General features: G+C 28.9%; 1 protein-coding gene across 1 annotated transcript in view; it reads left to right on the plus strand.

The window, feature by feature from the left end:
- Window positions 1–12832, plus strand: part of LOC142322948 (uncharacterized) — a 224878-nt gene that overhangs the window by 65176 nt on the left and 146870 nt on the right. Inside the window, exon 2 of the mRNA XM_075362041.1 lies at window positions 3656–3708. Coding sequence (XP_075218156.1) covers window positions 3656–3708 — 53 coding nt within the window. The remainder of the gene's footprint in view (window positions 1–3655; window positions 3709–12832) is intronic.

The following is a 12832-nucleotide window of genomic DNA, read 5'->3' on the forward strand; positions in this document are numbered from 1 at the left end:
AAATTAGGCAGTTTTCTTAAAAATAATTAAAAATAAATCACTCTTTTTTCTCATTTTAAAGAAATTTGCATTGTTAGTTGTTATGATTTTAGAAATATTGGTCATAAGGACTTCATATTAACATATTACTATTTCGAATAATTTGAACATCAACATCCCTCAGACACAAACATACACCTCTGTTCCTTCTGCAAATTCCCTACAGGCAATAGTAGTCCTATTTCGGACTCCTTCAGAAAAGGATTCTGAAGGATATTCTTCATGTGATTTAGATAATCACATCAAGTATATTTTTTGAAAGTTGTCAAATTTCATGAAAGTTCTCTACTATTGATGTAACCAGAATTTTACAATGTTTCTCATGGTTTGTAATTAATTAATAAATGTTGTTTTAGATCTTAATTATGTAGATAAACCAACGATTTTTCATTATAGATGGAAGAAATTTAACTGTAAAATTTTGGAATTTAATATATGAAATAAAAGGAAAGCAAGTCATGGAAATGAGATTAGCAAGATAAATTAACATGATGTGAAATTAAGAAGTGATGAAGATGACAAACTTACAAATAAGGTTTTTGATGAAAGTTTTCAATTCAGTCGATTACTTTATATTTGTTTAGGAATCCTTATTCTGTTTTAGGATTGCTTTTTAATTTTTAAATCGAGGATATATTTAAGGTGGTCAACCCAACTGATTGTGTTTCCAACCAGATAATAATCCCCCCATTCTTCGAAAAGATATAGAAACATATGGATATTCTCTTCCTTAATTGAGGCTTGATGCTATTCTCTTGTTTGGTTGCTTATTTCTTACTACGGTTCTTTCATAGTGTATAATTTTTCTGTTATCCCTTCTTGAGTCCCAATTTTCCATACCTTTAATTATATCGTATTCATATTCATTAACCGTGAGAATACTAAGTTCTATGGATCTTCGGTAACTTCAAAATTAGTTTTATGACTAAGGTATCTACCAGCTAAAAACCTATTCCGTCCTTAAATACAAATATCCGACAGATAATAAATACTGAGAATTCACAGAGTAGGATGTAGAGAAAAAGTCTAAAGTGGATTGTTGATGTAAAAAAAGGAAAAGTATGAGATAACTGAATTGAACTGGAAGGATTTGGGAAGAGATAAATCCAGGAAATAGTAGGTGAATCAAGTTAATGAGGATATTAGGGAGAGCAGTATGGAAAGGGAAAGATAAGATAATGGGGAAAGAATTGTGATGGGAAAGAGGGAAAAAGCGGTTTATAATATATTGCCTGAATCAGAATATTTGATTACGAGAATTCTTGTGTAAAAAAAATTGATGATAATTATTATTATTTTTTCTCAGATAAAAAATTCTACTGTCGTTGATTTAGTTACCAGTATATAGGGAACGAGGACACGTTATATAATTCAGGGAAGATACAGCTGTTTTTAGGGACGATATAAGCAGAACAATGGCCGGAAAGCTATCAGATTACATGGCTCATGTATTTATACAGCCACTAAAATTAACATTCAGCAGTTCTACTGGGCGTAAAAACACACGAATGTACACTTACACACACTCAGATTTACATGCTTACCCTTTACCCCTTCCATCTGTAATATAGAAAAACAAAAGCCTAAAGCTATATTTCACTCCTTTCTTACCAGAATTTTGTGGTTACTATTAAATGGCCGATTTATGAAATGGTGATATAACATTTATGAGGGTGTCAAACGGTAACATGAAATTCCAAGCAACCCTTTTCACCCTTTTTAATCGTTGTTACGTCATCCTTTTGTTTTTATCATCAGAGATTAAAAACCTATCAGCTTTTACTTATACCAATTTACACAATGTGATTTGTTCACTTCGTTTTATTTATCTATATTGTTCCTCATAATTAATCTCGCACATTCATTTACTTATCCACGTGCATGTATATATATATATATAAAATATGTAAATACAATATATTTACATTTTTTTATAGATAGCCACTGCTTCTTTCGCACTTAATAAGTACTTAAGTTTTTTAATACCACGTTTTATCATGGTTTTTGTCGCTGGGGTTAAATTAATTACACTGTTTTAGCCTAAACTGGACAAAAATAATTTCCAAACTGTAATATGGAACTTTCATCTTGTTGTAAGGTAATTTTACAATACATATTTTTATTAAAAAAATAAAAATAGATTGGTGTATTTAATATGAAATACATTTTACCGTTTTCCATTAAATGAACGATAGTTTTTCTGTATATATATATATATATATATATATATATATATATATATATACAGATGGTTGAAAAGTAACATACATTCCCCTCTAACTTATTTTATAATTGAGATAACTGGATGCGATTTACGGCATTCTTCCTTGTACCGAGGGGCTACTTCAGTGAATGAATATTTCACTCTTTTTGATTTTTGGTCTGCAGGGGTGGGGGAAGGAGAGCAACTCAAAACTTACAAATGAGACCAATGATCGTTTGATATATCATTTTAAAAAAATTGTACAATTAAAACTAAATTCTGATCGCCCTATCCATAATGGCGGCCAACAATGTTTCAGATAGCTAGAATTGTGGTTGTACGCTTCCCTTTAATTTTTTATTTATTTGAGGTATCTTGATTTTTTCTGTTGAAATTTTCTCCCGTAAAAGAGGCTAACTCAGTAAACCCCAATTTAGAGAATTCGGCTGTCAGGTGGACTGGGTGCAGGGACGGCCTGAAAATTTTAAATGGGACATATGATCATGTTATACGTTGTTTTAAATGTCTTTGCGAGACAAGCAAACCTATACAAAAAAAATTAAATTCTGACTATTTAAACTAAAATGGGGATCACAAATGTCATGTTAATTAATAATTGAAAAAAATAATTATTAAAATTTTTCAAATACTTCTTTTAATTAAACTTGCAGTCTTCTTTCCCTGGTCCTTTGCGTTACCCGACAAACACCACTAGGAGGTTCCCGCACTTCGTTTCTCATTAATTTTTTTTTTTTTATTTTGATTGTTAATCTAGTAATCGGAAGTTGGTGCTGCCAATCGAGCCACTTAGGCAGTAACAGTGGCAGTGACTGTGTTGGTGAGCCGCCGCGCCGTACATCGTCGCATACTTTAAAAAATTGAAAATATAAAAAAACCGAAAAATTGTTTTCATATATTTATTTGGAGAGTATTTACGAGCCAAAATCTAGTGAATATCTCGTTTAGTATAGTCGGAAATGAAGAAAATTTCCACTCATTGTTTGAAATTTTTTACTTTTCTTCACCCCTTTCAAGTACGAATTTCGAGAAATCTAGAGATCGGTTTTTAGATATTCAGATGAAGATTACACCCACCAAAAATCAAGATGATATAATAATTTGTTACCGAGAAATTTAGAAATTAGTAAAATTCATTGTAACTTAATTTTAACCCTTTAAACCAGGAACTTTAGAAAATTCCTTTCTTGTACACTTAAACCGTACGAAGAGCGTGTGTACAAATTTTCATCAATTTATTTTAAGTAGGGATATGCAGTTTTATAGGTACTAATAATATTTATATATCAAAATTAAATTCAAATTTATTAAAGCTTATTATTTTTTATTTTATTTTTTCATAATAATAAAACTGTACCTTAACCCAATAAATTTTAATTTTTTTCTTTTTTTTAGGTGGAAGAGAAGCAAAGACCAGTTACTAGAGCTGGACGGTCACAAGAAGAAACGTAAGTCCCCTTTATTTTTATCTACTAGAAGTACGAAAGTGCAAAAAAGTTTATTATTCACTTAAGGACTGAGGTTGCTGTAATGTTATTTTGATAAAATTATAAGCAGTGAATTTAAGTAATTCTATGTAATTATTTTTTTCTTTAGGGTCATTTTTAACTTGTTATAAATACAGGAATTTATTGTCAGCATATTACGTTTTTTTTTTTGTTCATATTCACTATAAATGAAATCATGATGTTGATGACATGCTAACGACATGTGTCCTTATGTTCTTCTGTAGATGGCTGGAGATGTTATTTAATTTATAAATATTGTACGGTGCGTACAATGAAAATAAAAGCTTGCTTGCACAAAGCATACTGTGCAGGACATTATATTATTGTTTACTCGTAACATTAGAAACCGAATATTCTGCAATACAGTGTTTTTAACTACTCATATTTTAATGGGCGGTGGGTGTGTGGAAGCCCTGAATGAATTCAAAATAATATTTATTGTACGCGTTGTTTATGAAGAGAATGAAAAAATCCGTAGTGAAACTCGTGAAATAGTTATTTACGTATACGATTATGAGGAAAGAAGCTATAAAGTTAGGAAAATTGGAAGATAACAAACATTAAATACGCATTCAGAAATTTGAAAAAAGAACCGCTGCAGTTGCAACTTGTTGGCTTTTAAGCTTACAAGTTCAAAAAACTCGAAAAGAAAAGCAGGATCTTCTTAAATCTAAATCGCCGTCGTGCTCATTCAGCACACAAAAAAAGAATAACCACCATTCAAAATAAGGTAGTTGATCAAGGCTTTGTAAGACGAATAGTTAACGAGCTTCATGCAGAACATAATGAACTACCTTTTCTAAATAAATTACGTGAAGAACTTCAAAAGAGTATTCAATTTATAGGTTCTAGAACTACACTATCAACTATACTGAAAGACTTAGGGTGATAACTTAGGTTTAAAACTGATAATAATAGGAAACGTTTGATTGAGAAAGAAGAGATCCGGTGGAAGAGAATAGAATATTTAAGAAAAATTACCAGTTGCAGAAAAGAAAATTCTTGGATTGTTTATTTGGACGAATCGTATATTTTAACGTACCACTCGACGACATTATCGTGGTCGGATGACAGTGGTGCAGGAGTAAAAGTGCCGATTAATAAAGGTGATTGGTTTATTTTAATCCACACTGGAGGATATATGGGGTTCATTCCGAACCCGACGTTAACTAGGAAAACAAATTTAAAAAACGTGCCTATCACAACAGCGTAAGCAACAACAAGTTCATGTAATGAGTACTTGAAAAATTAATTCTTAGAGTTCCCCCCAGTCAGTGTTTGTTATCAATGATAATGCGCCATCTCACAATTCACTTCCAGAGAAGCCTTTGAATTTAAATGACAGGAAAAGTGGCATTATTAATTGGTTAGGAGAGAAAAATATCAGGTTTAATAAAGCAGTGTTAAAACTACAATCGTATGACGTAATTAAATCAAATAAAAATTCAAAAATAAAGTATCATTTTGATGAACTATTAAGAAAACATGAGCATCAGGTTCTGTGACTTCCATCTTCCCAATTCCCGATTTAAATCCAATCGAGATGGTATGGTCAGCTCTGAAATGATATGTTGGTAATATTAGCACAACATTTTTAATGTTAAATGTTAAAAAAATTAGCTGAGGAACAAATGAATGAATTGAATGAGGATTATTGGAAACCATGTTGCGAACATGTAAAATAAGCTGAAACTGAGTATAAGAAGATGGAACCGCTAATCAACGAGATGATGGATTAATTTATCATATATCTAGACAGCGTTAGTGAAAATTATTGATCCGATGAAGTCAGAGAAGGTGGTGAACTTGCTCAGAAACTGGAAATAAAATGCAAATTTTAAAAAGGAAAGCGATAATAATAATAATAATAGTACAATCGACAATAAAAACAATCGTAAAAAACGAAATAATTTAAAAATTTTTAATAAAAAAAATAAATATTGTACAAAAAAAATTATACAGTAATAATTGTACGTCTAATTAGTGTAGTTAAGGTTACATATACATTCAAGCAGCAGTTAAGATTTTTTTTTAATTTAAGAGTACACCTAAGTTAAAATCCTTGTTTTTACAATCATTATTTATTGAATTATTAATAGTAATTACGTAATAATGAATTAAACATGAAAACGGTAACATGCATAAATAAAATAATGATTATTATTGTCCTATTAGATGGGTGTAAATGTTTTCAGGTTCGGTAGTAATGCAGTCTCGATCTTGTCCAATACAAGCTTTTATTTTTATTGAACGCACTATACCTACGATCCTTATGTTGTACTTTACTACATAACCGATACGCTTTAATGTAATATTGTAAATGAAAAACGCGTAATATTATTACAGTAAAACAACGGCATAGCTATTGTTTTTGTTATTATTATTATTTTAGCCTTCTTACGAAATCTGCGTCTTTTTTTTGTTTATTCCCACGTTGGAAATGAATATTACGTTTAAGATTTTATAGCATAGATTTTTCTCCTCTCTTAGAATTTTTACTGCCTTCCTCGTTTCCTCCCTTTTTTATTATTCTTTTTTTCTCTCTCCTGTAGAAATGTACCTTCTCCTCTCCCCACCAAGCAGTTCTCTTTAACCAACTAGATGAATATCATAAAAATGTTGCTCGAGATATATAACTACCTTTTATCCTGCTATAAGGCTCCGCTTTTAATAATCTACCATTTTTCTCAAAACCATCTTTCTAGCTTCTGCAGTAATATTCAGTACTTAAAATACTCTTGAGTTACATTGTGTAGAGTAATCCATTTGAAAAATAGATTAGTTTAAAACATTTTTTTTTTAATTTTATGTTATTTTTAGTTCATTCTAGTACCGTAATATTATATCCCTTCTTTTTTTTGTTTTTTCCCTCCTTTCTTTTTTAATACACTCTTTGGTCTCAACGTAATAACTAAAATCAGATTTATTATTTTCATTTTTATAATTATAATCTCTTACCGTCTTGGCGTAGGCCTAGTGTCCTGCAACGGTTCAAAATATCTCCATTGCAGGTTTACCTGGTTTCCTTTTTCCTATAAATTTATTGCTTGCTTAGTCACAATAATTTAAAATAACTTTACTATACATACAGTTAATGTGTATATCCAATAATTGAAATATTAAGCAACGGAAGTAAGTTATTTTTAGATTAAATTTTTTTTTGTAAGCGATTTTAACCGTCTTACCCGATTTTACCCGTCTTTCCTTCAGGAACGATTTCTTCTCTTTTCTCCCTCCTCCCAAAAAAAGCAAGTAATATGATTTTTTGAACAAATTACTTGGCCCATTATAACATTTCTTTTAAACTATATTCTTATCAAGTAAATCATGAATGCGACTTTCCACCATGGGTGATTGGAAACCCATGTTTTGGAAACAAAAGGGGTTTTCAAGAACCCCTTTGGAATTCCAGTTTCCAGATATTTAATTATAAACGTTCTTTAAAATTCTGTCAGTTCTAATTTTTATTCTTTTAATTTTTTCATAAAAAAATATCCATAAATAATCTAATCATAAAGAAACCTGTTTTCCTTAAACGTTGCTAAATTAAAAAAAATAAATCAACAATTTTATTTCGGCGGTTCCTCTGTTATGTGGAATTAAAAAAAAATATATATATCTTATAATTTTTCATACATTTTTGTATCTTTAATTTCAGTTCTGATCATTTTACATGTACTTGTACGATACATTTTGCATTACCAAAATTGTAAATCTATTTTTAATCATAAGGTTTTTATTTTACATCCTCTTCCATCTATGAAGATTTTAATTTGAAGACAAAACCAACATTTTTATTTTAAAATTAGTTATGCTAAAAAGTTTTCTTAAAATCAGTTCTGATATTCTTGCGTTTGAATAAATAAAAAAGTAAACACATGATCTCATATCATAATAAAAAAATTAATCTGAATTATTTATACATGATATTTTTGATTTATAAACGTACAAAAATTAGTTTCCGAAAAAAATAAAAATAGATTTTAAACTGTAAAATTGAAAAAAAAGATGGATTAGGTAGATTTTGAAATATTGAAAACCTTCCAAGTTTCTTGTGTTTCAGATTAACGTTTTTCTCATTTCTAATCGATGTGCCAAGATTTTTTATATTTTGATTTTAATTTCTTTGAGTATTCTTCCTCTATCATAATTCAAAAATTTCTCTTTGTAATTTTTAAATAGTTATGTATGTTTCTTTTTTTTTAGTTTTTTAATTTGGCATTATATTTTGCCTTTTAGCTTAGTAATATTTATTTTTAGTGACTATTAGATTATCGAACAATATAAGAATTTACAAGCATTATATGCCTTTTAATATTTTGTAGTAAATGAAACTCTGCAAACCCAGTTGTTTATTATATAGAAATATATTACAACCATAAATAAATATTGTAAATATTGACTGAAGTTGTTAAAAATCTCGCGCAACTTAAGTGTTTTTTTTATAGTAAGCTTGGAAATGATCTTCATACACATTTATCTATTTCCATTTTATTAAATTTGACTACTTGTTTAGTTGATAAATTGATTTTTTATTGTATAAAATTTAATATATCAAATTTATTTTAATCAGCTTAGGGAAAGTTATTTTTGTCTATTATAGATGAAATTCAGAAAGGGAAATGGACACGAAAGTGCATAGTGCACATGTATCTTAACAGTTTGCCTAATAAAAAGCTTAATCCGTTTGGTTTTTGTGTGTATATGTTAGATGACATTGCTGTAAGATATATATATATATATTAATTAAAAAAATCAGGTATAGTTTGCCCTAGAGAGAGAGAGAGGGAGAGAGAGAGACGGATCTAACTTTCATTTTTTGTAACATTTTCTGACTTGTACTCGTAGCGGTTAAGTAAAAATAATCAGTTTTTTTTTAACTGTACTGAAACTAGATTTAAAATAATTAACTAAAAGTTTTTATAAAAGATTAAAAGTTCCTTCATCAATGTTATTCCTATTTAACTTTTGATATCACATAAGTTTTTATCAATTTTGTGTAAATTATTTTTTTTTATTAATATAAAAAATTGAATATTATTTTATACTTATATGGTTTGGTTATCCACTCCTGTTATGTGAGTAAATAGAAATGATTGAAGGAATACGATTTAAGTATAGGAAACAATTTTCTCCTGGGGTAAAAAATTAAGGAATGATGTATATAATAATGGATAAAAATGTCATAATTTACAATTCTTTTGTAGAGGACGTAATGTTTTCGCACTCTAACTTAAACCATTCCCATCTACATTTTCGTGAATCGAGGCATAGGAAGTTTGGTTTAACAAAGTTATAAAAAAAGCATTTTTACAAACTTCCTTTTTAGTTAAAATTTAACCCGTAATGTTTCTTGTACAATTTACCTTAAAGAACTCTGTTTATATTTTCTTCCATTATAATGCAGACGTATGTTATGAGTTTGCTAATATTCTTTTTTTTAAGATAAATGCAAAAATCAAACAAAAACATGCTGGAGTTTTTCATTATTTTTTCTTTTGGGGTTTTTCTTCCTGAAAAATAATTTTTTAAATTATATGTTAATGACCAAAATATCATTGTTCAAAAATGTGCTTTTTTAATCGTGGGTAAAGATCTTTCGATCTTCTTAAGAGTTATAGATAGGATGGTCGTCCATTGGTTGTTTGAAGCTATTCTGTGTGAATGGGTTTGTTTCTCTCATGTCACATTTCCTCCGTAGATTGGTCATCGTTTATCAACATTTACCACTTTTCTTTATCCTTTCATTGATTCTTCTTTTTTCATTTAAATTCTTTGGGTTTAATTAGGCCCACACTAGATTCTTGTTGAAGATTTTTGAACTCTGTACAATCTTGAATTTATTTTGTGAAAATTTTGGGTTTTGTTTTCTGTACAACGGTTCCTCAGTAGGCCTCTGATAGAACTGCCCATCATATAAAGTTAAACTTCACAATTTCTTGTATAGTAAAAAAAAAAAAAATAGTAAATAAGCTTTAATCTTTATTTTTTCAAAATGGCTTTTAGCCCCATTTCTGCTTTTAGAAATTATTCAACAATAATAATGCAATTTTTTAGTTGTAACCTAATCGAATATATTATTTGTTTAGTTTTTAAATATTATATTATGAAACTGTTCAAAACCGTAGAATATACCGGTAACAAATTGTAACGTTGTGCCAAAGACACGTGCTAAGACTTTTACGTGTATGACAATAAAAAGTATAGTCCTAAGCTCAATCTAGAAACATTATAAGTATGAGAGAAAAAGAGAAAAAACTGAGCACAGACTGCGTCATAGATATAAGGGGAAAGATTACATAAATATGGTCGCAGATTTCACCCTTATATTCTCCATTTCACTCCCTCATTTAGACGTGGCTGGCTCAGGAAACACAAGAATAAAGCTAATTCCTCTCTCAAAATGGCACGTCGGAAGAATAAAAGCAACACCACTGCTGTTACTGTTTCTGAGGTAAATTATGAACTGTTTCACGACACGGTCCTCTTTCTCACTCTTACAGTTTCTCGGTATTATACTATCTCGCTTACTCTCCTTACACTTAATATATCTGTACCTCACAAAGATATATACACACACATACACATTTACAATTCACTCCCCCTAATATAAGGTGTGCATATATATCTCTTCACTTGCTTACCCTTGAACGCTACTATTTAGACATGCTGCATTAAACTGAAATATTATAGCAGCATACCAGCATTACAATCTACCTAACTTACTCTTTCCACAAATTATCTTTACAGATGATGACTTACAGATTCCCGTTTATTATTTTACATTTATACGTAGGTAATTTTTTTTAATGCAAGCTTTTATTCGTCAAAACACAACGTGTGTTATACCCGTTTATTGTTATTTAGTTTTTATTCTAGTGTACTAACGATTTAGATTTAAAAAACAAACCGGTTTGTTAATGAAATATTATTTAAAGAATTACTTATGTAAATGGAATACAAATTTTAGATTCCAAACCAGTTCCACAGAAGACAAAGAAATATTCGATTTGTAGTATAAGGATGACTATTTAAATAGTACTTTCTGTTTCTAAAATATTTGTTGTGAACGAATACGTTACGTTTACCACAAATTTATTAGTTATAATAGATTTGATTTCTCGAGTATTATGCCAGTTTATGAAATTCGAATATCACACCGTACGTATTACAGCTCTGTCTGTGTAGCGCGAAACAGAATGATGGCACTGATAGCTGTGATTCCGCACGTATAGATTCCACGTAGTTACTGATAATTTAGCCAGCTGCCAAGCTTGAGATAAAGCTCTCAAAAACAAATATTTAGATTAAAATCTCAATTTAAAATATTAACCCTAAGAATAACGATTTGAATATTTTAAATATTCGATAACTGGTTATTGTTCAAATTGGAGAAATCTGATATTTATCCTTGAAATTATTATTAATATGTGTATATAAAATTGTACTTAATATAAAAAATGATATTTATCCTATCATTAAAAAGCAGCTTAAGGAGAATTTCAATTAATTCAATATCTACACTCTTCATTTATTTGCACATCACAGCTGCAGAATAATGTATTTTTTCCAGACATCTCTATAAATAATGTATTATAATATTATTATATATTTATACTGAATAGAATAAAATTACCCGCATTCAAAAATACCTATTTTTTCATTTTAAAACCGTATAATTTTTTTTATTATTTTAAAAACAAATATTATAAAAAAATACATTGGTTTATGACCAGTGATAAATAATCATATTAAAAATTATTTTTTTTTTTTTTAATAGATGAATAGAAAAATAAATAAAAATTCTATCTACAAATAAAAGAAGTAATATCTTAATCGAAATTGTTGAAATTCTCTTTTTCTTTTCCAACAAAACCCACCGTACAGTTTCAGTTGTAATATAAAGAAATGTGAAAGGACGAAACTCGTGAGTGGTTGAAATTAAAAGTTTAATTTCTCTTGGCCAAGAGAACACAGCCCGTTTTCAAGTCTCCTATGAGATCGTAATGTTTAGTGCGTCGTTTATAACTAAATGAATGACTTCTGTGCTTATTTGTACTTTAAAACTCCCTGAGGTAAAAGAAATTCTTTTAAAGTACCCAAAAAAAGAAGAATATAAAAGGGGAGAAAAGAAACATTTAAGGAATTTATACGAAGTTCTCTGTTTTATTTATTTATGTCCTTTTTTCTTACTCGTTTTACTGTTTATTTATACGTATTTTATCTATTTTTTCTAGTTTGTTAAAAAATATGAAATTTATTTTTTTAATGTGCATTTATAATTAAATTCTCCTGAATTAAAAATTTACCATTTTTTTGCTTTTAAGGACTCATTGGACCTCTGTAGTCATTTTATTCTGGTCTTTAATTTGTTTCTTAACTTTGGGATTTTTTAGTTTTTTTGATTCCCAATATTTTTTTATCATTAGATCTTGCTTTTCTTTTTAGAAAAACCCTCTTGATCAATCCTGATTTTTTTATGTTTGTTGAAATCTTGCATTATTATCCTTCATTTTTTTTTTCACTTTCTCTGTTTTCTCTCTTAAATCCTCTGGTATCAGATCCAATTCTTTCAAAGTTGACCTTTTATTAAAAAAAAAAGAAAAAAATTTATATAATATTGTTTTATGAAATTATGAACACCTGATATTTATACCCGAAAGTGAGAAATTTTAAAACCTTTTTGTTGCAACTGTTACGGATTAACACAACTGTTTTCAATGTTTTTAACCTTCTAGGATTTTTTTTACGAAGGACATTCTTTTGCTTGGATTGAGACTGATTATCATTCATAAAATTTTAGTGGGGAAAAAATGAAGCAAAAGTTGAACTGTACATCGAAATGAAAAGATTTAAAAGCGATTTTAATGGGAACTGATACAAAGAAAATAAATCCATAAAAAAAGTCTCTGTAAAACAACTTATACTAGATGGTCTGAGTAGAATCTCTCTCGCTCTCTCTCTCTCTCTCTCTCCCTCTCTCTCGCACTCTCTCTTTATTCCTTATACTGGTTTACTTTAACGGATTCGGATTCGGCAACATCTGATTTATTATAGAGAGGAG

This window comes from Lycorma delicatula, chromosome 4 (genome assembly GCF_047948215.1).
Source record: "Lycorma delicatula isolate Av1 chromosome 4, ASM4794821v1, whole genome shotgun sequence".
In the NCBI taxonomy this organism is placed as follows: domain Eukaryota; kingdom Metazoa; phylum Arthropoda; class Insecta; order Hemiptera; family Fulgoridae; genus Lycorma; species Lycorma delicatula.